Below are 26,604 nucleotides of genomic sequence, written 5' to 3'. Positions count from 1 at the left end.
AAGTTACCTTTGACACTATCTATAATGTATCAGCTATTATTGTTGTTTTTCTTTGTTATCACATTAGGGAAACCTTAACAAGCACTGCATGGTGCTTGTTAACATTTTCCTTTACTAATTGTCAATTGTTCATGGCATCATGCATGTCATCCCTGTGTGAATAGTTTCAATTCGTCTTACTTTTAATCTAGCAAACCAGTTTTGCTTTTTTTAAAATCATTTTTGAGATAATCATACTAAAATGCAGCAACAACAAGAATGGCCCCCTCCAAATTTTTTATAAAAAAATTTGTATGTACTTGGGTACTAATTTTAGCAATTTTATTTTATAAAATTACACTTTGCCCCCTTTAATAATATCATAAATTTTCTTAAGAGTAATGCTATAATTACAAATTTTTCTACAACATTTTTACAATCTGTTAAGGTAGAAAATTTATATTAGTTCGCACTTGGGTTACCGCCTACACCACTTTTTGGTTTACCAATAACCACTTACTATATCAACAATTTGTAAACAAGTTTGTAACTCTATCATTTCTCATGGTAAAAATCATAAAAAAAAGTCAATAGATCTAAAATTTAAAACAAAATATACAAACCCAAAAAATTAATACAATAACAAAAATTACCAATAGTAAATCTAAAACAAAATAAGCTCAATTAACCAATTTTACTCAACACAAAAAATCCGACCCTTTAAAAAATTTTATATAAAATTATTTTGTTCTAATCCCTCAAACAGCAAAGTAATAGTAGTAGAGCCAGAGTACAGAACCGTTGCACATAGCCAATAATAGACTCACCCTAACCCTAAGTCCTACTTGCCTAATTCTAAGTCTTAGTTCCGTCCCACTACCTGATCATGACCAATCCCTAAATTGGTGAAAGATGAACCGAACTTTGGTCATCTATTGGTGCCGTAGGCTGTGGTGAAAATTAACGCACGTACAATAGAAACATACAAACACGTGAAATTCATTGGTGATTATTAGTAGAGCTTCAACTTCAATTAATGTACATTCATTCATAAACGGACAAACACTCCAAACACTGTTGCTCTTCTCTATCTCTCTCCAACTATTGATCCGTTCACGTCACTCTGTTTTTCTCTAAGCTTAACCACGTCTTCCTTCCTTCAAAACTTCATACAATATATCTTCCCTTTTCAATCAAATAATCTCCCATCAAAATAAAAGGTAACATCTCTCAATTCCAAAAATCTATAAACCTCTCTCTCTCTCTCTCTCCCTGTTTGTATTTGGCTTTGGTTTACCATTCACTAGTTGATCTGGTGTTTATTTGAATATTTGTTATAATTCAGAGTCTCAGACCCATCCATATTCCATACAGAAATATTATGTTTGCTGGCATATTCAATATCTTTATTTATATGGGTTGTTTAATTATATATCCTTGTACTGTTTTTTTTTTTTCCCTATTCTTTTTATCAAGAGCAATGGGTAAAAGAGTTAAATACCATTTATAATTTTTAGCTAAAGCGATTTGAAGCTTAAATTGTATATGATATGCCAACACGGTGAATTTTTTGTGATTATGTTATGGATAAGCTTTCAATGATCAGTGAATGACTAGTGTACGGTTGCGTGTAACTTTTATTGGCTAGAGGGAATATATCACGATATTTACTATTGTATTTTTAGGCTTTAATTTAATACCATTTTTGTCCCTAAAAGTTAGCCCATTAGATTTTAGTCCCTAAAGTTGAAACTGATAAAACTTTTAAGTTTGTTTGCATGTAATCTTGTTGAGATTTTTGACTCCTTTTCGATTTGTATTGGAACTTTCTGTTAAACACGTGACGTGGCTTGAATTGGAAACCATTAAGTCGGTTACCTTCAGCCGTAATATATTTCCCGTGCACGGCAATGTATTTTTTTTTTTTTTTTTTGAGAGAGCAATGTATTTAAGTACTGAGTTTTCTTCTCTTTTTTTTTTTTTTTTTTTTTAATTTTATATATATATATATATATATCTATTGATTACTACTTGGTTTTGGACTTCTTTGTGGCTACTGGCTAAGGACTAAGGAGTGTAAGCCGACTTTGATAAATACAGCCAGTACTATATAATATAAGTGTTGTGGCTTTATTCTTTCACAGATTGTGTGCCGCAAAATTTTGAGATTAGCATTAGAGTTTTTGTATTTGTGAGTAAGAGTGATTTAATTTGGGTGTATTTGGAATTTGGGATTGTGAGAGTGCTCTCTATACTAAATTTGTATCTCCCAAATTTGTTAGTGAAATTTTTTTGTTGTTACCAGTGGATATAAGCTATTTTCGAATCACGTAATTCTCAGTGTGTTTGTGTCAATTTTTCTTTTGGGTTGAAATTTTTTGTTCCTATTAATTGTGCCCAAAATATGTACACAATCAATCTTGGTAATTCAAGTTTCAGTTATTTTACAACACTTTCTTTTTTTACTTATCGTGATATATGTGTCTAAAAACAATGCATATTTGGTTCAGCTACAATGACATCTCCTTCTGACTCATGGATGCGAGGAATCAATGAAGCATCAAAATTAGCTGAGGATATCAAAGATATGATTGCTGGAAGTAGTTCACTGCCTCCATCTGGACCAGAAACACAGCGGCATTTGTCAACAGCTCGGAGAAAGATCACAATATTAAGGACCAAACTTGAGACTCTCGAGTTACTTCTGTCAACGCTTTCTAATACGCAGCCAATGTAAGTATTCTAGTGGAATTTGTAGCATTATAGGAAAATAAGCTGCAATGTGTCTTGAATCACATCACAATAGTTGTTGTTTCATATACTTCAAGTTTCTAATGGAAATCCACATTAGCTAATCTTTAAGGATAAAAAGATAAAAATAAAGAATAAGACAGGCAGTGCCTTCCATTGTTGCTCAGAAATATTTAAAACAAAAGGCATCTGAACTTTACTACACTAGTAGCTGTTCTGGTATTGTCATGGAAGAAACTGATGCTATATGAGGGCATGTTATTTTCAAACTTGAGCTTGTGGGGCTTGGAACACAACTAATTGATTGAAGTATGTTTGTTAGCTTGAAATGCATGTTTTATAGTTTCTCTTGTACAAATTTCCATAGGTTGATTTCATCTATATAGACATAAATAATATATATTTTACATGCTGTGTTTGTAGTTGCCAAACGTCAATAGTAGTGCCATTGTGAAAATTCATTCCTGTTTACCAGTAATCATTCTGTGGTTTTGGTTGTAATCTTCCATTTGTCATCAGCTATTACATTGTCGCTTATCCAAATATCTCAAATTTGCTGAATGTATCCTATCTACTTAATTTAGATACCAGAATTTGTGGGCATAAAGATGGGCACAACATCTAAATCCTTTAAAAGTTTGTTAAACTACATAATTTTGGTTTCCTTGAGTTTTCAAATTGATAAGCTTCTAGTGAACATAATTAACAACAAAAATAAGACTTTAGTCCCAAAATTTTGGGGCCGGCTATGGATCCTTTAAAGACTAGTCAAAGTCGGCCACGTGTAATCAAGGAACTTTTATTATATATAAACAAGAACATGCCAGTCAGTTAAGTGATAATTGTCTTTCTTAAAAAACTACTCTCTCAGTCTCATATTTTTGGTTTGTTTAGAGAACCCAGCTTTTGAAAAGGAGACCATTTAATACATTGTCTTTCAAATAACAATGCATAAGTTTTTAAAACTACTCCTACAACTCTTGAATTAAATTCAATGGTGTAGCCTTGTAGGATGTCAAGGGAAGATTCTACAGTTTAGGAAAGTTAAGGATTTGTTAAAGATTTGGGAACTGGTGAAATTGGTTTGGGAATTAAATGGCTCACGTCTTTGATTATATTTGTTGGAAAATCAGAAACATACCATGGAAAGCAGAAAATAACTATTAGAAGCTATCTCGGAATTACCAATTATACAGCCTTGCTCATTGTAGGAATCTTTGCTCTTTGTATAGCAAAAGACACTTACACATTGAACCACTTTGACCACCTATAGCTTGCCTTCTCCATCCACACCACTGCCTCAGACTACCATCATCACTATATTACTCCCTCCATTCTTTTCTTTCTGCAATGACCTCCCCCCACCCCCAAACACCCCCCCCCCCCCTACTACTTACTATTACCAAAAACCTGACATTAATTTTGTTGCCACTAATATCTCAATGTGCTGGCTTTCTTTTGATGGTAACCTTATGATTTTCTCTTAGAAAGGGAAATAATTTGTTATTTACTTGCTTTGTTAAGTGTAATTTAAAAGTTTTAATTTCCAAGCTCTTGATGTACTGCAGCGCATCTCTTACTCATGTCTTAAGTCCTTGCAAGCATGCTGTTGTAGTCTACGTTATGCATTCCTGCAGTGGTTGGTTGTTATGTGGTGTTCCTCCAGAGTTGCATCAAAATTCATGTTTTCTGGTATCAGGTTTTGAAGTCTGACTTCACCAAAGTATTTAAAGTGTTAAAAATTTACCGGAATTGGAATGGTTTAGGATTTTTGGTTTTAATTTATAATCATACAATAACCAAATGAGTGCAACATGTAATTGTAGGTAAGTAATTTTTATATGGCAACAGTTACCTTCTTTTCTATGAGATTCAAATCGTTCTTTTAGATAATGTTTTTTCCTTGACCTTTGATAAATTACCGATTCTCTTAAAAACTTAAATTGATAGAAAAGAGTCCCTTAGCCATTATCCTAGCACTCCCCCTCATGGTTAGGCCCAAAGTCCTGAGGTCCAACATGTGGGATTTTGAACTTTTAAAAATGGGAGGTAGAGTGGAGATAGAATTTGAATTCTGGACCATATGCTTTGATACTAAGATAAATTACTGATTTTCCCAAAAACTTAAGTTGTTAGGAAAGAGTGAATTTTATCAATTAACCATTATCACAACAACCTTATTAAAGCTTGCCTCTGCTGATGAACAGAACAGGAAAAGAGATGAATAGGCGTCAAGACATGCTAAAAAATTTGAGTTCCAAAGTCAACCAGATGGCTGCTACTCTTAACATGTCCGGCTTCAATAATAGAGATAGCTTGCTTGGGCCTAATATAAAGCAAGATGACATCATGAACAGAACAAATGGCTTGGACAACCATGGTCTTGTAGGCTTTCAGCGGCAAATTATAAAAGGTATGTAATTCTTACTTGGACACATGTTACTTTTTATGCTACTTGGATTAGAGTATATACATTTGTAATCTGAATTACATACTATCATTGAAAGCAGAACAAGATGAAGGTCTTGAAAAATTGGAGGAGACAGTAACAAGTACAAAACACATTGCATTGGCAGTCAATGAGGAACTTAACCTCCATACTAGGCTTCTGGTTGGTTCTTTTACTGATGTGTTCTCCATTTTTTACCTTTTCCTGATGTTTACCATCCTATTTGTGCTTATGACTTCTGCAGTCTCATAACTTTATGTTTTTCTATCTTTTGCAATATGCAGGATAACTTGGATCAGCATGTGGACTCAACAGATTCCCACCTACAGGTTACACCATTACTATTGTTTTGTTGCACTCTTATCAACCTTGAATACCTGCGCATGGCAGTGTTCACTTGTCTCTGTGCCAAAGCATCCAACTTTATAATACTTTGACCTCCAGAAATTGAGCATAGGGCATAACCATGTTAAAGAACCAACATCAATTTTTTTGGTTTTAAAATAATATGAGAAAAGAAGTTCTGTAGGCTTAATAAACAAAATAGAAAAACAAGAATTTGAAGTTCCTGGAATGGCAGATCTCTCGTTTGTCATTACTCATTGACCTTTGTCTTGGACTTCTTTGTCCTTGCATGTTTTGCTAGCATCAGAACATCAGCATCATCTTCATTGCTAAGGCAACATGAACTACATTTACATTATGACTTATTATTCAAAGGCTAATAGAAAGTGCTTATTTCTCTGCACTTATCTCTCTCTCTCTCACACACACACAAACACACTCACAAAAGGTGTTTATTTCTCTGCATTTTAATAATGAGCTTGGATATCAGGGGTTTTTTTTTTGCTTATTACCTAGGCAGTATATTTACGAGATAATCTACCACCCATATCAACTTATATTTAGCAGTTCAACTCATGCTAATGTTCTTTTGTTTGGAGCAGCGGGTGCAAAAGAAACTGGCTGTGCTGAATAGACGTACCAAAGGCGGTTGCTCTTACTTGATTCTGCTGGTCATTGCTGCTGTGATTCTAATTATTGTTGTTTGGGCACTGATCAAGTATTTGTAAAATTAAATGATCATAAGCTCGACTATTGTGTAATTGTTCCTCAAAATTAGGACAAGTGTAAAAAGTGTTGAGGATACAGCAAGAATTGCTTAAGGTTTGTGAATAAACTATAGATGAAATAGAAATTTAGATCATCAATGGCTTGTGGATCGAAAGTATTATTCATTGGCCAAACTAAACTCAATGTCATATTTATTATCATTTTGCTTGCTGTGGCCCATATTGTATTATGGAGTGATTAGTAAATACTAATACACACAACTCTCACTTCCCTTCCCTTCTTCCCCTTTCTATATCCTCAATATCCTCAGCCTCTCAGTTCTCTTCAATCTGTACACTGTTTGAGTTGTAGCTAGGTAAAATATGCATATTATCACATATATTGATGTATCAACGTATTGTTCAAAAAAAAAAAAAAAAATCTCGTTTACCTTATAAAAATCAAATTGCAAATTACAATTTATCCATGTGGTTTGACATTCTCACTATTTAGTCCGCAAAGTTTCATTTGTTACATTTATACCCATAAATTTTGAACTGAAATGAAACTGTTAATTATATTCATCCAAATTAACGGATTTTGCACTTTAGTGAATAAATCAAAGTCTCCAAGACCGCTTCCATTTAAAACATTAGATTTTGTGATGCCAAATGTCATAATTATCTTCATCCAATTTTTTTCCTGTTGTTTGAATTAATTATGATGCTTTTTGATTTCATCTCTCTACAGAATTTTACCTACAAGATATTACATACACGTTTCAAAGAATTTTGTTGTGTTTGTTCTAAAATAAACTTGAATAATTAGCACATGTCACAAGATTAAAAATTTGCCAAGCTTCCTAATCATCTTCCACACAACTATTGTTCATTACTAAATTTAATTTTAATATTTTAGAGTGAAATTACATGCGGAAGGAAGCAAATCTACCTCAAACATACTCCCACTATCCAAATTAATTCTATGTACTTCTCAATTCTAACTATATCATGGAAATATGCTTTGTTAAAACAATTGAACAATTTGTACATGTCAAGAGTTAATTATTAGAGTTAAACATGCACCAAAATGCTTAACCTAATCAAAAAAATAAATTGTATTTCTCAAAGAAATAATTTCTATTTTACTAAATTCAAAATTTAATATCATGTACCATTAATTTGTAAATTTTATATTTGACTAAGAAATAATTATGGAATTAAATACTTTAAAGTTTAAACTAATTAGATGAAATAAAAAAAGCCCCATTTTTTTATATTGGTAAAATTATTTTTGTGCGTCTAATTTAGAGCAATTATGCACTATTTTTTTTCATATAAAAATCACACAAAGCATAATATAGCCTAATTTTCATTAAATAAAATATATAAAACCATATTTTATTTTATTTCATTGTCATCCAAGAGAAATAGCAATTTTTAATACAATGTTATATTTTTCCAATCGATTACATATTTTTGAAAAATTTTAGTTAAAATTTTTTATTGATTTAAATATAATCCAATTATATTTAATTCAATCAAATATTATTTTCAGCATAAATATTTTTTTTTGAGAGAGTTTCAACCTATGGCATCTGCTCATGATGATAGCTCTTTATCATCAGACCAAGACACCAATAAGTTTTTGGTGTAGGTGGGGATTGAACCCTAGATCTCTTATACAACCATCAGAGACTTTATCAGTTGAGCTAACTGGAATCCACTTTAGCATAAATATTAAATGTGAAAAATATAAAGCTTTGAAAATGTCGTGTTGGACGTACCACTCTTCTTCTTCTTCTTCTTCTTTTTTTTTTTTTTTTTTTTTTTTTTTTTGTTGTTGTTGTTGTTGTTGTTGTTGTTGTTGTTGTTGTTGTAAGAATGTGTCATGATTGTGATTTGTGATAGCAGGGAAAATTTTTATAAGAGTTATCAATTATCAATACACATAAAAAAGTTTCCAAATAAATAATTAAACAAAAATGTTTTTGTCCTTAAAAAACAACTCAAAGACATTACTAGAGCACGAAAACAACCACTATGACCTTTATACCAATATTAGAAATGGTATAAAACATGAATAAATTTTTATTTTGAATTTACCTCTCTTGCTCCAAAATTTAAGCAGACGATCTAGAGTGAGTCTCCACTCACTCGAGCACTCTAAAGAACAACGAACCTTTACTTCACAGTTTTTCATAGTTTTTGACTTTGCACAATTGAATTCTCACAGTGATGGTGTAGTGATGGTGTATTTTAAAATCTAAATCCTCACGCAATCACATAGAATTATAATATTGGTGCATTGAAAAACCTCTTGGATGCCTTTTACAGCCATGTTAAATTGAAGAAGTTGGCTAGATTTTAGTCTTTGAGTAACAAATGGGGTGTGTACGTCAAGAGAAATGATTAGGTTCACCAGAAAGATTGATGACATGGTCCTCTCTAATCTCCCAACTAGAAAAACTTTTATTTATGCAAATGTGACATCACTTGTTAATTTTAATTTTTTATTCGTTGTGCTGATTGGGAAGTTTATCACACATTTGCATAAATGACATTATTTCATTGGTTGAGAGGGCCACATTAACAGTCCTCCTGGTAGATTTAATAATTTCTCGTACGTCAAGGCATAGGGCATTATTCTAGTTCTAGATGATGATTTTTTTTTTCTTAAAAAAGTTTATAATTTTAGTATTTTTCCTAGTCATATGAGATAATGAGTGATGCCTCAACAATTACACCCATTAATTAATGTGGAGTAATGCTTGAGTGTTATTAAGAGTATGAGTTTCCCACAATTGGGGTTGGGGGTTAGGGGCTCACTCACAACTCTAGATCTAATTAATTTGAACATGGACTTCTTAGATTGTTCCCTTGTTCGAACTCAAAAAAAAAAAGAAAAAAAGAAAAAGAAAAAAAAGAAGAGAATATATATAATAAGAATAACAATCCACTTTTTTTTGTCACTCACTTTTACATAACTTGGTCAAACTCAAGCACAAACCCAACTCGTACACCAAGCTTTTATTAAAAATTAAAAATTATAGTTCTTATTGGCTTATTTCCATGTATGTTTATATCTTAAATTTTTTATATTGTAGATGAAAAATATTAGTAAATTGCTAAGTCCTTGTTCTTATGACGCTTATTATGTCTTTAATGGTTTTTTTCAAGTGCAAACAAAAAATTAACATTTTTTTCAAACCTTTTTTTTTCGATACAAGTAAATAAATATTTATTTATATTTAACCTTTTTACTAAAACTTTTAATACTTTAATAAATTTCATTCAGAAAAAATATTTAATAAAATTCATATATTTAATTATGTTTTATAGACATCATCAAAATAAATAGTGAGGGTTTATTCAGATTTCAGAAAAAGAAAATATAGAGTGGGTTAAAAACTTAAAATAAATAGCATCTTCAATTCTTCGGGGTTTTGGTTTGTGGGGGTAAAAAACTTCCAAGCTTTGCTTATCTACTTCCAAACCCCATTATTTTATATTTTATACGCTCTTTCACTCTCTCTAAGAACTCTTCCATTTGAATACGGAACCCATGTTTTTACTTCTTATCCATGTAAGACAGCTTCGTTCCGATTAGCGAATACGATTCCCTTATTGAAAATTCTATCTCTGTTCTTTGATTTCAATCTTCAATACTATGTATGTGTATTCATTTCCAAGTATAAATATGTATCCAAATATTTGCGTTGTTGATTTTAAATTGCCTTTGTATTTAGGTATAATTTTCGCAATTTTTTTTTGTTATCGCACTCAATGTATTTGCTCAGTCGGTTTCATCGATTGTATAGTGCTGATGATATATGATTTTTTTAATTAGAGATTGTATGTGTTAATATATTTTTTTCTCTGCATTGAATTTGTTTGTCGATAATATATTTTTGGTAGAGGCGATGCTTGTATGAAATTTTGAGACTGTTTAGATTTTTATAGAATCTGCTGGTGAGATTGGTTTTAATCCTGGAGTGTTTGGCTATTGATGGAGATTTTATTTTAACTTAGTATTATATCATGTATATCGTCACAAATGAAATGAACATTTGCTGTTAAGAAAAAGGTTTACAAGTTTGATAAATTTAGATAATGAAGACTAATAATAATAATAAAAAAGAAGAAGTAAAAAACCGAAAGTGGATGAAGACTATATAAGTGGAATTATCTTTTTGGATTTCATCTAGTGGAATGTGCTTTAGTCCTACTGTGTTTAATAATTTCCTTTCCTTTCCTCTCTCAGGATTGATGCTGCCGTTTTGTTTTAGACTGGTGCTATAGCGGTTGGATTTTTCTGACAGGGGCCTTATATCCGGAGTTCTCGTTGTATTTAGAACATCTCTTGTAATTGAAACGATTTAGTTTTAAAAATTTCCTGTACATCTGTAAACATGACATTCTAGTATTAGTAATATTCAATTCAATTCTTCAAAAATTATTGCAATCTATTTATTTGAGCTGAACCACCACTTTTTCTATAATTATTTCCCTTTAATTCTCCATTTTCTATAAATGCGTTTGGTATGAAATGTGTAGATGTATATTGGTTATACGAGGGAAAGGCGAGAGAATTGACTTCTTTGTTGGTGGGTGCTTGATTACTTGAATTCTGGGAAAACACCTCTTAAGCTGTCAACAATGGAGAGTTTGGCACAACTTGAAAATTTGTGTGAAAGGCTTTACAATTCACAGGACTCCGTTGAGCGAGCTCATGCCGAGAGAACTCTGAAATGCTTTTCTGTGAACACTGACTACATTTCACAGTGTCAGTACATTCTGGACAATTCATTGACTCCTTATGCGTTGATGCTGGCTAGTTCGAGCCTATTGAAGCAAGTGACAGAGCAGAGCCTCCCTTTGCAGCTTCGTCTTGATATTCGTAATATTCTTGTTTGCTTGCGGATATTTATGCATATGTATATCTTGTGGAGGAAATTTCTAGGACTGGCTTCTATCCTCTAGATGAGACTTTTCTTGTCTCTGTTCTATAAATTTTATGAAGTAATGATGTCTGTTGGTTAATTTTACAAGTCACAATATTAACTGCTGTATTTTATTGATTCAAAACCACATTAAAGGTTAATATCACCAAAAATAGCAATAAATGAAGCAGAAGCAGACATTTGGGAAGTTTTTGGGTTTCACCTTTAATATTTGTGAGAGTGGATGACTTTCAGCTAACATTGACAGTCACCGTTTTCATAAATTGTTTCTTTCAACCTCATCTCTTGATTGTTTCCAAACTTGACCGAACTGCACTTTGTCTGAAGGAAACTATCTTATAAACTATCTGGCAACCAGAGGACCTGACTTGGAGCCTTTTGTGGTTGGATCCCTAATCCAACTACTTTGTCGTGTTACAAAGTTTGGGTGGCTTGATGATGATAGATTCAAAGAGGTGATTAAAGAGGCGATGAACTTTTTAAGCCAGGTGATGAATTTGTTTTTTGACTTTTGTTTGTTTGTTTGTTTGTTTGTTTTTGACTTTTGTTTGTTTGTTTTTTTTTTTTTTTTTTGCTTTCTTCTTTTTTAAAATGATTGCTTCTAGGAAATATATACCATTATCTTCTAACTCCTGTGGCATATTTGTTTTCTTGTTGTGTTAGGTTGTTAGTATAGGACTTTTTATATAATAACAATTTGGTTACATTATTATAATGGTATCACTATTTTGTCATCATCGTCATAAATAATTGTATGCATTGATTTGTTTATGTCTTTTGGGTTGATACTAATTATCTAGATAATTGGTAATCACATTGTCTCTTGGTCTAAGCTACTGGGTCTGACTTGTGCTAAAAGGCATATTCGAACCCAAATTCAAGTGTTGGGAAATTGCCTACAGCCTTTTTCTGATAAGTAGATAAAATTATGTTAAAGCATAGGAACCTCCTCATGTATATGATGTATACATAAATAGCCTAAAGAATTGCAAAGAAGGATAGTTATATAATTGAAATGTTTGAGAATTTGAAATCTACAAATGTATAAATAAGATAGCCAAAAGAATTGCAAAGAATTGCAAAGAATGAGCTTCGAAAAGACCTAAAGCCAAGGATTATTCAAACAACGATTGAGTAAAAAACTTACCTATCAAAAAAAAAAAAAAAGAGATCTTGTAAAAAACTACTTCTAACTTAGCCACCAAGGTTCGTCATCTTCAAAAATACATTGCTTTCTCTATCTCCTTTAGTGTTCATATCAGACATAGGGGGAAATAGATCCAAAATAGAAGAAGAGTGTTTACCCAATCAATTCCTCCATCTAGACAAGGGATCAACTACACTCCTCAAAATAACCCATTGAGCCCCAAATGCTAAGAAGAAAAAAGTCTACAATGCATATGCAATGTCACAGTGCAATAATAAATGATTCACTGTGTAAGAGCTTCTCATATACATGCAACACCAATCTACTAAATTGTTTCATCTCTTCATGAGATTATCACAAGTTAGAAGCTTCTTGTAATTTGCTGTCAACACAAAGAATGTAATTTTTTTTTAGAAGCCTTAGCACCCCAAATACTTTTATAAGGGAAATGTGTATCAGCGGCATAATATGATTGCACATTGAACCTAACGTTCATATTATTACAACAACAAGGCCTTAGTCCTAAAATTTAGGGTCAGCTATGGATCGTTGACAAGTTAGTTTGGGTTGGCCACATTAGTATTTTCCCTCCATTCTATCCTTGACATGTCATTTCTTATTACTTCTACTAATGTTATTTTTAGCCTTCCTCTACCTTTTTTCATTGTCACAACTTAGATTAACCCACTCTTTCTTACCAATTCATTGCTTAGTCTCCTCTGAAAATGGCCAAACCATCATAAGCTACTCTCCCTCATCTTTCCATCAATGGGTTCTAATCTTTAAGCGGATTTCCTCAATTCAAATCATATCTTTCTGTCTATTCCCGCTTATCCATCTTAGCAATCTCATTTTTGCTACACCCATTTTATGGATATGTTGCTTCTTAGTCCGATATTCGCTATCATAGAGCATAGCTAGTCGTATAACAATCTTATAAAATTTTCCCTTTAACTTAATAGGTACATTCGGTCACATTTCACTTCATCCACTTGCTCTTATACTATGATTCACATCCTCCTCATTCTCTCCATCTTTATGAATTATTGATCCAATATATCGAAAACTCTTACTCTTTTGTATCTCTTGGCCATCAAGTCTTATTGCCCCTTTATCTTTGTTTCTACTTTTACTAAACTTATATTCCATGTACATCGTTTTAGTCCTACTTAAATGAAAGCTTTTAGATTCTAGGGTGGTAGGCTCATGTTACTTAAGAGTACTCTCTCAAGCCTCCCAACATATTTTTATCTCTTTTTACTATTCCTAAATCTGTGGCTGCTAGATTGGAAAGTATTCAGAGGAATTTTCTTTGGGGGTCTTCTGAGGGGAGTTTCAAATATCCTTTGGTGGCTTGGGAAACGGTGTGTTTACTCATTGAGATGGGTTGTTTGGGGATCAGAAGTGTGGTGTCTTTTAATCAAGCTTTATTAGGAAAATGGTTGTGGAGATATGGTCATGAAGTTTCACATCTTTGGCAGCGACTTATCTCCACAAAATATGGTGAGGGTCAAGGGGGGTGGTGTACTAAAGTCTAAAGTATGCAGGAGGACTCATGGGTGTGGATTATGGAGAAGCATTTATGGAGGGTGGGAGAGCTTCTCTAAGCATCTATCTTTTGTAGTGGGTGAAGGCACTCGTATCCGCTTTTGGCATGATAGGTGGATTGGAGATAATACTCTTAAAGATCTCTATCCTGAGCTTTATGTGTTTTCAGCGGTCAAGGATGCTTGTATCTCTGAGGTTTTGTGGATTCCAGAAGGAGGAATTGTTAGAGTATGGGATTTAACGTTTTATAGAGCTTTTGAAGATTGGGAGCTAGCTGCATCTTATTTTCTATTCCAGCTTATCCAAACTCGTATTCCTCGAGATGATAGGAGTGATACTCTTGGTTGGCGGCTAAAAGGAGATGGTAAGTTTGACATCCGGTCTTATTACCATGCGATTCGGGGTGCTTCGAATTCTTTGTTTCCTTGGAAGGGTGTTTGGAAACCAAAGATTCCTAGGCGAGTGGCGTTCTTTTTGTGGACAACTGCACATGGTCGGATCCTTACTTTGGATAATCTAATGCTTAAGGGTTGCCCGTTGGCTACTTGGTGTTGTTTGTGTTGTTGTGATGGGGAGTCGGTAGACCATCTTCTTCTTCATTGTCTTGTTACTCATTCCCTTTGGACTTTTATGCTTCAGGCTTTTGGGATTCATTGGGTTATGCCAGGTTGAGTGGCGGGTTTGTTATCTTGTTGGCATTAGTGGCTTGGGAAACATAATTTGGACATTTGGAATTTGGTTCTAGGGTGCTTGATGTGGATTGTGTGGTTGGAACGAAATCGTCGTTCCTTTGAGGACATTGAGAAGACATTGGATGAGTTAAAGGTTCTATGCCAAAGGAGTCTTTTGGAGTGGTCTTGTTGTTGGGGTTTTACCGATTGTTCTTCTATCACTGAGTTTATGCTTTCCCTTAGCTTAGTTTCCTGATTTCTCTTTTTGTTGTGTTGTTTGTTCTATATTTTCTTGTTGTTCATCATCATGAACAACTTGTACTTTTCCTTTTTTTCTCATTAATAATAGTTTTCTGATTACCTATCAAAAAAAAGAAAGCTTTTAGATTCTAGGGCTTTTTGCCAAATTTCTAACTTGGCATTAACTCCACTTTTAGTTTCATCCACTAACAATTTAAAACTATATCATCTGCAAAAGGTATACACCGAGGGACTTCCTCTTGAATCAATTTAATGAGCTCATCCATCACCAGTGCAAAGAGATATGGGCTTAACGCTGATTCTTGATCCTTATGAAAATTTGTAGTGACAGGAAACTCACTTGTGATTCCTCCACTTGTTCTCACACTAGTTACAACTCCGTCATAAATATCCTTGATTAACTTAATATACTTTAGAGGAACTCCTTTCTTCCCCAAAGCCCACAACGTAACCTCTCTAGGGACCCTATCATATGCTTTCTCAAGATAAATGAAAACCATATGAAGATCTTTACATGCCTCGTTATTTATTTATTTATTTTTCTGTTAGATGTCTAAGTAAGAAAATAGCTTCCATGGTAGATCGTCCTAGCATAAAACCAAATTGACTCTCTGATATTGTTGTATCATGTCTTAACCTATATGTTATATCACCGTTCATATTATTATGTGCATAAAATGAATGAACATAGAACACAACTTATTGTGCCAAAACCTCACCTTGTTGCATGATCCTCTGCCTCAAACTATACATTCTCCCCAAATCTTACCAACACACTCTAATACTTCTCCATAAACTACAAACATGGGTACCTTTAAATTGTTTAGTGGACCATCGACCCTAATTCTCCCTATATTTTGAAGCAAAAATTTGTCACACTAATGACTGTCTTCTTCCCACAAAACTCCAAAGTCATTTACCCGGTAGGGCTTGTTTAAATTTGCCCTCTTTCCTCACCCCCAAACCACCATTTTTTATTTGAGAACAATCAGCATTCCATTCCACAAGATAGAATTTAAATTTTTCACCCAACCAATCCCACAATAGCCCTAGTTCATGCCTTGCCTGTTGCTCTTTTTTTTTGATAGATACTTTTCTATTTTCATGCCTTGCCTGAAGGGAGTGAAACTCCTTATATGTGATTTGTAGTGAATCTGTGAAAAGATATGCTTGCTTACAAATTATATGCTTTCATCAGGCACCATATCATTGTGCAATTGGTTTGAAGATATTGAATCAGCTTGTTTCTGAGATGAATCAGGTTAGTAGCGTAAATGTCTGATTAAGATCTTCTAGTGGGAACTTAATTATGCTATTCTAAAAGAGCACAAATTCTGAAACATGGAGAAGTTCCTTCTGACATCTCATGATGTCGTTTGTGCTGAGGCAGTAGCCTTATTATATGTATATTTTCTGTGACCTGGATTTTTTCTAGGATAGAATTCTTGTTTTACCACCTTTATAGATAGTATGCTTGTCATCTTTTTATTGAGGAAGCAGGTTGCTTTGAGCAATGCAAATTTATTGAAAGGAGTTGCTTTTATGTAAGATTATCTTTTGGCAGGTTCTTCCCTAATCCAATCTGCATCTTATTTGATAATTATTGGGTCCTTGCCTTTTTGGCTGGTTGGCTGTTTTTGACTGATTGGGAGTGGAGGAATGCTTGAATTTCCAAAGAACTAATTCTGTTCTATCTTCTGTTATGTGATAATTTTTCTTCTAGAATTGGGCACTTGTTCTCCATTTTCAGTTGTAGCCAGTTTGTAATAGAATGTGTTGAGTTGATAGCTGGGTTGTACTTTGACAAGGTTGCTCTTCTTATTATTGAAAATAATAATGAAGATGAGTTTTGGTTGCTTGCTTATAGTCTTGATATTCTGCTTATACCACTTGACAGATGTCATTTTATTGCAATTTCAGTTCAACTCAACTTGACTAAGTCTTAATCCGAACTAAATCATGGTTGAATATATGTATCTTCTTCTATCAGTATATTGTATTGAAGGTTATACTCTCTTATTAACTTGAGTTAAATCACTCGTGCAAGGATTCACATTCATGCATTGTGACTAAGTTTTATGCTAGCTATCAATTTACCACACCCACCACTTTTCTTTGGGCTTGGTGCTAGCTGTGTATAAAGATTAGGACATTGAGCATCACACAGGCAGAGTTTCATTTGACTCTTAACATATCTTCTTGTTATCTTTCTGTGTGAATAAGCAACTTGTGTTTCTATTTAACTAGGGTCACAGGTGTAATTTCTGATTGGGTTGTTAATATAAATTCTTTTAGTTAAAATTTTCTTCTTTTTTCCATAATAGATAATCATTCTTGGTCAATTTTTTGAATACAAATATTTCATCTTGGTTCATCAATTGTCAGACCAATTCTGGATTACCTTCTATGCTTCAACGTAAGATAGCTATTTCTTTCAAGGATCAGTCACTTTTTCAAGTTTTCCAGATATCTCTAACTTCACTGCACCAACTTAAAAATGATGGTAATACATTGATTTTTATATTAGAATTGTATCTTTGAATTTTTTTTCTTTAAAAAGTTTTATTTGATTGTAGTATCATTTTTTTTTTTGGTTGATCCACACCCCCCCCCCCCCCCCCCTTCCCCAAAAAAAAAGTTGGAAGCAAGTTGCAGGAATTGGTTCTTTCACTATTCTTGAATGTTTTATCATTTGATTTTATGGGGACATCTTTTGATGAAAGTTCAGATGAGATTGGTATGGTACAGGTACATTTAACTTTTTTTTGAGGCAAATGTTCTTGATATAATTCATTAGCCTTTTACGTTTTTTCTATTTTAGTACTTTTTAGTTAAAACTATTGTTGCCTTGTGTTGTACAGATTCCAATTTCTTGGAGGCCAGTTATTCAGGATCCCTCGACACTTCAAATATTTTTTGATTATTATGCAATCACTCAAAGCCATTTTTCGAAAGAGGTTTGTATTAATTATATCCTTTTTGTAGGATAACCTTTTTTTAATAATTATTTTAAAGCTGTCCTCGAGAGAAGTTCTTTACGCTGTATCTTGTTGTAGTATCTAAATTTACTTTCATTATAATAATTTTTTTGATATGTAATTAAAATTTTGTTGGGACTAATCTTTTAGACATTTTAAATCCCATTTACTATTACATAGTGGTATGCCTGAATAAGGTGTTCACAAATGATTTATGTGTTGGGGGGGGGGGGGATGTGTCAATCACGTTGTATTTTAGTGAAAATAAAATATTTACCCTTTCTAGTTTCTTCCTATCATAATTTAATCCACAAACTTTTAATTGTTACATTTGACCCCTAAAATATGGATTAAAATGAAATTATTTTGGTTCTACCAAATGACCAAATTTTGCATTTTTGGGACTAAGTTTCAATTTTGCTCCTCCCATGCATCCAGCTCTGCAATTATTTCTTTTAGCTCTTTCTTTCTGTGTCCAATGTCCCCCAACTCCTCCTTATTCCACTTCTTCAAATCTTCCTTCCAAGCTCGAAGTTTTTGGGCTAGAATGAAACTTGGTGTGCCTTGAAAGGTATAACTCTCCACCATTGTCTCACCCTATCTACAAACCCCTCTATTCTTAACCACATATTTTCAAATTTGAAATGAGTCTTACCTCCATTAATACTACATACTACCTCCATCAAACAGAATTGGAAAATGATCCAAGATGGTCTGAGGCAACCGACTTTGAGTGATCCTAGAAAAGTGCTCTTCTCAAATAGTGGAAATCAAAAAATTATCCAATCTGGAGATGGACTTTATCTCATGATCATTGGACTATGTAGTGACCTATTCAATCTGGACATGGATGTGGACATGGACGTTCTCCACCAAATCCTTCTGCCTCTAATACGGCCCAATCAACAAAAGGACTACCCCAATACACTTCTCACCATGGCTCTGTTAACTACCTCCAACTTCGTTTCTTGCAAACACACATCGTCACCTTTCCACTTCTTCAAGGAGTTTCTGACCCTCAACCTTTGATCATAATTGTTTAATCCTTGAACATTCCAAGACAAGATTTTAAGCTTCATAAGGTTAACTGTAGAGCCCTCTCCATCCTACCAATATCTCTGTTGCTTCCTCTCTTAGAATCATAGTTCACTGACCACTCCATATTTTTCAACTCCCTTACTCCTTTCACCACACCTCTATCGTGTTGCTGTGGGGAACCTCTCTGTGTCCCAGTAGCTCACCACCATCTCTCAATTGCCGCAAACCTCATTACTTCTTCCTTGTAGCCATCATGGGACACCCCCAGGATTTTATTAAACACCTTAATCCTTCTCATTACCCTCTATGAGGGTTCCTCATGATGGGTGGCTGATTACTTCTCAAATCCACAGTAGGTGCTCAAAGGGGTAACTTCTAACACTTCCTCCTCAGCAGTTTTTTTTTTTTTTTTTCTTTCAATTTTATAAACTTCCTCCTCTACAGTTACTCCATTAGCCACATCTTCATCTCCGTTGAGCCATCTGCTCTCTGACCCCTTTGCCTTGAACTACCCTCCTACCATCGAGGGAGGCATTCAACTACTGCCAAAGTTAGGAGTGCTGACCCTAGGAACAATGGGCTCGATGTGTTGCTTGTTCTGAGGCAGCCACCTGCGCATGAATTCAAGGTGGATCGTGCACAAGCAAGGCTCCACCACTACTACTGCTGGATCTCTTCCTATGATACATTGCTGCAAACTCCTCACTGGTTGGCTCCATTTTGACCACAGCCCACTCACCCCGAGTCTTCTTGTGGGCGTTCTCCTCTGGAATCTCACATTGAGGGGGCTCACTCACACTGCTCTGAGACTTCCATGATGTCATACTTCACTACGCTCCAGCAAGCTTGAAAAAATGCATTAGTAAAACCATCCAGATCTAAATGCCATAGGTGAACACCTCACGTTTCAAATGGTGTATGCTTCTATTCATGCTTTTCTCATTTTGCTAGCATTTTGTTCAAGTTTCCTCTTTTTGCTGTACTCACTAATGTGTTTATTCACTATCCGCCATATCGTATGATGAAGAATTTCTGCCCTTGTTATTTTATCATTTTATCCCTTTATTAAATAAGACTGTCATAGGAATTCCATGCAAGTTTTATCAGCATAACAATTGCAATTTTTTTGGGCTGGCCTTCTGAAGTCAAATTTTAAAAGCATAGTTTCCCTCCAGCTCTCCATCTATGTTATTGTGTTTGAATTTCCTCTTATGTTTTTATCATAAGATATCCTCTAAAAGCTTTATAAATAGATTTGTTCATATAAGCACATCTTTATTATTTTGTGTAGTGTAACCTAAAGTTGGGTCTTGTCTTTGTAATTCTTGTGGAGTGATCAAATTAGCATTTGTTTTTAAATTAATGATTAATCTGTTTTGGGACCATATCTGACTATTTATATATTTTTAGTCAAAATAATTTTATTATGATTTAATCTTTTGTTAGTTTTGGGATCAAACTTAACTCATTTAAATTTCAGCGTTATTTTTGTTGTATTTTAAGTTATAGTCTTTATATTATAAGTTAGTATGATCTTTCATACCGGTTTTCAATGTGTGAAATGTTAAACTCTTAGCAGATCCCTTTTTTCATTTTTTCACCAATTCATTTGGTGAAAATTCTTTATTTGAGGTTGAATTGTAATTTTCTGGTCAAAATGTGAGTTGATTTTTTTTTGCCTAACTAACTCTTAGCTCTGCCCTAATGTTTAATTACAGGCTTTGGAGTGCTTGTTGCGGCTAGCCTCTATAAGGCGATCATTTTTTATTAATGACGCTACACGATTGAAGTTTTTGTCACATTTAATGACAGGCACCAAAGAAATCCTGCAAAGTGGAATCGGTAAACTGGATTATATTTGTGTTGACTTCTTTTTTTCAACGTTATCTGTGGAGTGCTACTCTGCAGTAAATTTTTTGAAACTTTTTTTTGAAAATCAACTTTGCAACCTTGGTAAACTTAAGATAATTGAACTTTTTAAGTAAAATAACCAGTATTGATTCAGTTGCATGATAAGATGAAGACCTCTTATATCTGGACCAATTAATTACTGTTTTTTTTTCTCTATATTATGCTGCAACGGTTTTTAATATTTAATTTTATAATTTAAAATCAAACATTGAACTTAGAGATGCTTTGACATCCTAAATCACAAGTTCTATTCTCCTTCTATATAGAGATTTAATAGTATTGGTCATATGCCAAAGAGAAATTCACTAGATGCCAACTAAATATAAAACAGCAGCAATAAGATGTCTGAAAAACATAATGAAATATATGATTACTACACAGCAAAACACCATAGACAAATACTATTAAATCTGCATAGCATTTCCAACTTTTCCATCTTTGTGTCACATGGTTCATTCGGAAGGAAAGGAATTACTGGAAATTCAAAGGCATTGAACAACCTATGGTGGTAGTGAAGTTGATTTTTCTGTGCACTTTGTACGATTGGATGGCTACTATGGGTGGTCATTCCTTCTCTAGTTTGTTGGATCTTCTTGATTGTTCTACTTTTACATAATTTAGATGCACCTCCAGTACACTGGTTCTGTTTCCTTATCTTTCTTTTCATGTTGATAGGCAAGTCCAAAGGGTTCTTTCTTAGAAAGATTTCATATGTTACTAAAAAAAATAGTTAGCATAAAAATTATTCAGTTTAGACTTAGTTAAATGTGATGATTTAAAACCAACATGTAAACTCTCAAGGGAAGGGATGGAAAGGGAAGTAGGGGAAGGGGGATGTAGGCTTGTCGCTTGTGAGGAGATAGTTGTTGATTTCATTAGAGAAGTCATTCTTACTGAATGGTTGCAAGCAAACTGTTCCAACAATAACCATGATGTTTTGATCATTTTTTCTTCTAGGACATGCTTTGTTTCACTGCTAATTTATTGGTGGAAATTTCTTTCTTAAGAATAAATTCCTCGGTTATTTTTCCTTTTTGTAGCTAGTGGAAAATTTGTGATGAATTTACTTAAAGCTTCATAACATGTGACAAGACTATTGAGCCAGTGATCTTTTCCCAAAAATATATTTCTGGAATTTTTATCCAGCAAAGCAATAGGAGCCTTGGGAAAGCTCACTCATAAAAATTTAAAGAAAAATGATTTGTTTTCTATAACTCTTAATACTTATCATCTTGAAAATTGTAATTGTCAAAGTTTTTGCACATTGTGAACCAAATCATGATGTCAGTAATAAGTATAACGATCTTTAACATGCATTGTTGGGGGGAGTTGGGAGAATTCATTTACATAATTGGAATGTGTTGATCCTCTAAAACTTTGGCTGTTCGTCATTTTAAAACTTGCTTAAATATTTAACATTTATTGCCATCTATATACTAAAATAATAGTATATTGATTGTATTAATTTATAAATCATTTCATCCCTGTTGAAATTTGTTCCTTTTTGGTTTGGAGGCAGGTCTTGCTGATCATGATAATTATCATTCATTTTGTCGTCTGCTTGGCCGCTTTAAAGTGAATTATCAGGTGACTTTGACTATATGCTCACTCAATATATGCATTCAACTACTTCTGTTGTGACTCATGTTTTATGTTTGGCTTAATTGCTTCTTGTTGATTGGTAATTTGCTTAATCTCAAAATAATATATAACTATAAGATGCTTCTGTTTATAATATCCATTTTAACTACCCAGTTGAAAAAAATTTGAAAAGCTACGCCTAGGGTTCTTCACATCAAGAGTTTGTTCTCTTGTAGGACAAAAACATTTTTTCTTCTATATGTTGTATTTCATGGACATATATTTGTGTTATTTTTTGGAAATTGTTAGGAGGAAGTATGAGAAAAGTGTAATCATGAAAAGGAACATATGACACTGCATATCTTTCTTCATTTTGGTGCAAAATTCTCTATAAAATATAAGTATATAGATGTCCTAAATGTTTTGCTTGAAATTGCAGCTGGATGGACAATGTTATGTGTGTTATTATAAATTTGCTTGATGGACAACCTATGCTATGGTGGGGCTTATTATTATGTCTATTGAATGGACTTTGTCAGAACCATGTTGCCTATATCTTGTCTTTACAATTGACCTACTTTCTTTTCTTAAATTTTTCCCTGAGAAAATTCTATACCGAGGATTGTAGCAATGTTTCAGTATAAAGGGTGGTTGTAGAACCTATTTCTTGTTTTCAACCTTTCTTGAATGAAATCAGTAGAACAATGTTAGTTGTAAAATGAAAATTCTCTTCTAGTGTTAATTGTAAAAGGAAAAATGAGTGTGGATTTAAGACTGATTGGGTTTGTATGTGTTTCTTACCAATAAAAGAACTGGAATGATGTTCCTAAAACTTGAGTGCCATTTTGGCCCAGTTGGTGGAAGTAGGTGCCAGTTTTGGGGGTTGTTCGCATTGTTGACAGTTATTAGAGGTGTAGGGACAGTCACAATTTAGTCATCCTATCAATCTTGATCAAATTCGACTCTGCTTAGGTCATGTGACTCGACTGGTGGTCATGAGGTTGACGTTAGAGAGGGTATAAATATATTGGTCTGTGTTTGAGTGTGGTCCCTGAAGCCTAGGAAGAAGAATGATGTCATTGCCAGAGTTGGGTAACAGCGAAGTTATGGCGTTGGCTGTGAAAAGGGGCTTTAGTTCTCTGATACAATGTTGTGCATTGGGAAATGAGTTTAGGTTTAATTAATTTACCCAAACACACACACATATTAATTTCTCTAGATACATGTTAAGTGGGGAGGGGAGGTTCAAACCCTGATTGTCTTTGTAAAACACTAGGAAATGCTATTTGACCTATAGTTCATTGGCACAAATACATATTATTTAGAGGTGAGTAATTTCAATATTACAAGTTTATCCGTCACTTATACATATTCATAACAGTCTGCATTCTTTGTTGCTAGAGGTAATAATGAAGTTGGAGCTGATTTACAACCATCAAAGGAAGTTGTTGGTCAGAATGCTTATGCAACAAAAACAAAGGAAGGGCTGGGTAGCGAGTCATAAGAAATGAGCCCTTTAGTTGCTGGAGGAGGATTTCGTTGGAGATGTTGCCACAATGTGGACTTTTAGAGTGACCGATAATGCGGTTAATATTTAGGGTTTACATGTTACGTAAATTGAGGGATATGGTTAGGTAGCTTATGTTTGGGAGGGCAACTTTGCGTGGTGCTTTTTTCCCCGATCCTTTCTATGTCGTTGAAGATTGTGAAGGGGAGACAATTAGGGCCTGTTTGGTGGATATCTCACCACCCATATCTCAAAACCCATAACTCAAACTCATAACCCATAGGCCATAACTCATAACTCAATTCCCACTATAACTCAAATACCTCTTCAATTTCTGTTTGGTTACAAAACTGAGTTACATCTTTCAGTCTTTAACTCCACTTTTTGGCAAAATGGTGGAGCCCACCCACTAACACTACACAGAACAGAAAACACCCCTACCCATGTTCTGTCTCCTTCATCCTTCATTTTTCTGCTAATCCTCTCCACTTTCGTCTTCTCCCATCATAAAACCCAAAAAAGTGAAGAAATCACTTTAAAAAAACAAGCTTCAAGAAATCACTTTAAAAAAAAAAAAAACAAAAAAATAGATAGTGATTTTCTAAATATATTGTTGGCATTACGTTTCTTCTTAGTCTAGGCTTGTCAGTCCCCTCTAGTTTGTTTTTAGATTTCTTCGTCTTTTTCATCTTCTTGTCCTTTTGTTTTGGTCCTTTCTATATTCCAATTCCAAGTTGGTATTCTGTGTGTTTTTAACACTTTTTCTCTTCATGTTCTCTGAGTTCAAGTCACTTTCTTTTCTTTTTTTTTTTTTTTTTTTTGATGAAAAGTTCAAGTCACTTTCATTCATGGGTGTGTCTGATTCTCTGATGTTTCTCTCTGAGAAAGATCTAAATTCCATGGAATTAATTTCCTAGTATGACCCACATTGAATTTTCAAGATCAGTGTCCAACAGCACCTTCAGAAGAAGAAGAAGAAGAAGATCATGAGCTTTATAAAAAACCAGAAGTCTACATATCCATCTCCGAACACCCAAAGCATGTCTACATCTCCATCTACAAATGTGACAATGGACATGGAAAATGGAGAGAGAGAGAGAGAGATAGTGGTCACCTGGGAGAAGATCTTAGTATAGGCTTGTCAGTCCCCTCTTGTTTGTTTTTAGATTTCTTCGTCTTTTTCATCTTCTTGTCCTTTTGTTTTGGTCCTTTCTTTATTCCAATTCCAAGTTGGTATTCTGTGTGTTTTTAACACTTTTTCTCTTCATGTTCTTTGAGTTCAAGTCACTTTCATTCATGGGTGTGTCTGATTCTCAGATGTTTCTCTCTAAGAAAGATCTAAATTCCATGGAATTAAATTTCCTAGTACGACCCATGTTGGATTTTCAAGATCAATTTCCAACAGCACCTTCAAAAGAAGAAGAAGAAGAAGAAGATCATGAGCTTTATAAAAAACCAGAAGTCTACATATCCATCTCCAAACACCCAAAGCATGTCTACATCTCCATCTACAAATGTGACAATGGACATGGGAAATGGAGAGAGAGAGAGAGATAGTGGTCACTTGGGAGAAGATCTACAAACTTGATCAAGTGGAGTGACAGCCAGCCGGTGACAAAGCAAGCCTCGTCGGTGAAGATCTTGGGTCTCTTTGGTCAGCAATGGTGAGCATGGATGGGTTCTCTTTGGCTTTGCAAGAGCTTCTAATTCTCCGATTTTTGAAATGAAATGGAAAAGAACAAATGTGAGGGGAGGAAGAGAGAAGGTTGTGGAGGAGCAAAGTGAAAATGGAGGAGAAAGTCTAAAATGAAGGAAATGAAATGAAAAAAGAAATGTGCCCAACTTGATGGTTGACGTGACAACTCACTGCTTATGGCCCCACAAACTCACCAAAATAACTACATTGCCACTAAAACTCAAATTTGATGTTTTGGGAAATCCAAATTTTTGTTTCCGGTTTTCATCACTCAAACTCAATTTTTTGAGTTTTGAGTGATGAAATCAAGATTCAAAAATCTTGCCAAACAACATTTCTTTTGTGGGTCCCACATGTTTTGGATTATGGGTGATGAAAACTGAGCTATATAATATAACTCAGTTTTCACCCAATCCAAACACCCTCTTAGTAAGCAGAATATCTAACTTCCAAACTACATCATTAAGGGGTTTTTTTAGACTGTTAGATGGGGACTACCTATTTTAATCTTTTGGAATTGAATTACTTAGCCTAAATACTGTCCTTTAAAATTGCTGTTTTACATTGGGTTTTGATGTCATTTGAGGGGCTTGAAAATGATGGTATGTGATTGGAGCCAATGGTCTTGGATGAAGAAACAAGGAGGTTGGCAAATGAGGAGCAGGAGGTCACGTTTTACATCAAGTTATTAGTAGGGAAAGGGCGGTTGAGGGAAGTGAAGTTAGCAGAGAGGGGATTGGAGCTCATATGACTATGAGTCTTAAGATCTTTTTTAGTAATGTTCATGGTCTTCATGATCTTGACTAATAGCCTACTAGGATTTTTTTTTATCTTATTTTTTGCATAGCTGCAAAGTTAATATGGTTTGCCTAAAAGAGGTTAAGATCCATTCATAATAAAATGACTAAAATTTACATTGACCGTCAACCTTCTATGATCCTCATTTTCTGGGCTTGGGACTGGTTGTGAGCAAAATATATGACAATAAGCACTTTTGCTGGCCATTAACCTATGTAGGAGGCTAAGATGTAGTCCCATTAGTCAATTATTCATCCAGAGCTTATGGGGAAC

General features: G+C 34.0%; 2 protein-coding genes across 3 annotated transcripts in view; both read left to right on the top strand.

Moving 5' to 3' along the window:
* Window positions 1-932: 932 nt before the first annotated feature.
* On the top strand, window positions 933-6,482 carry LOC126693236 (syntaxin-51-like). The gene is made up of 6 exons (XM_050389146.1): window positions 933-1,199; window positions 2,490-2,712; window positions 4,938-5,143; window positions 5,241-5,341; window positions 5,464-5,508; window positions 6,127-6,482. Exons 2-6 carry the CDS (start codon window positions 2,495-2,497, stop codon window positions 6,250-6,252), a joined length of 696 nt encoding a protein of 231 aa, XP_050245103.1. The 5' UTR covers window positions 933-1,199; window positions 2,490-2,494; the 3' UTR covers window positions 6,253-6,482.
* Window positions 6,483-9,620: 3,138 nt separating this feature from the next.
* LOC126693235 (uncharacterized) overlaps window positions 9,621-26,604 on the top strand; it is a 41,210-nt gene continuing 24,226 nt past the window's right edge. The window contains exons 1-10 of one of the 2 annotated variants that reach the window (XM_050389144.1): window positions 9,621-9,817; window positions 10,496-10,596; window positions 10,789-11,131; window positions 11,523-11,683; window positions 16,021-16,083; window positions 17,208-17,325; window positions 17,461-17,570; window positions 17,684-17,779; window positions 20,557-20,680; window positions 22,269-22,336. In XM_050389144.1, coding sequence (XP_050245101.1) covers window positions 10,891-11,131; window positions 11,523-11,683; window positions 16,021-16,083; window positions 17,208-17,325; window positions 17,461-17,570; window positions 17,684-17,779; window positions 20,557-20,680; window positions 22,269-22,336 — 981 coding nt within the window. In that variant the 5' untranslated portion in view covers window positions 9,621-9,817; window positions 10,496-10,596; window positions 10,789-10,890. Of the gene's footprint in view, window positions 9,904-10,495; window positions 10,597-10,788; window positions 11,132-11,522; window positions 11,684-16,020; window positions 16,084-17,207; window positions 17,326-17,460; window positions 17,571-17,683; window positions 17,780-20,556; window positions 20,681-22,268; window positions 22,337-26,604 lie in introns of both variants that reach the window. The other variant, XM_050389145.1, reaches the window with a different exon arrangement.

The sequence above is a fragment of the Quercus robur genome, chromosome 7 (genome assembly GCF_932294415.1).
Source record: "Quercus robur chromosome 7, dhQueRobu3.1, whole genome shotgun sequence".
Taxonomy (NCBI): domain Eukaryota; kingdom Viridiplantae; phylum Streptophyta; class Magnoliopsida; order Fagales; family Fagaceae; genus Quercus; species Quercus robur.
The sequence above is the reverse complement of the archived record's forward strand: the minus strand, read 5'-3'. Positions and strand labels throughout refer to the sequence as shown.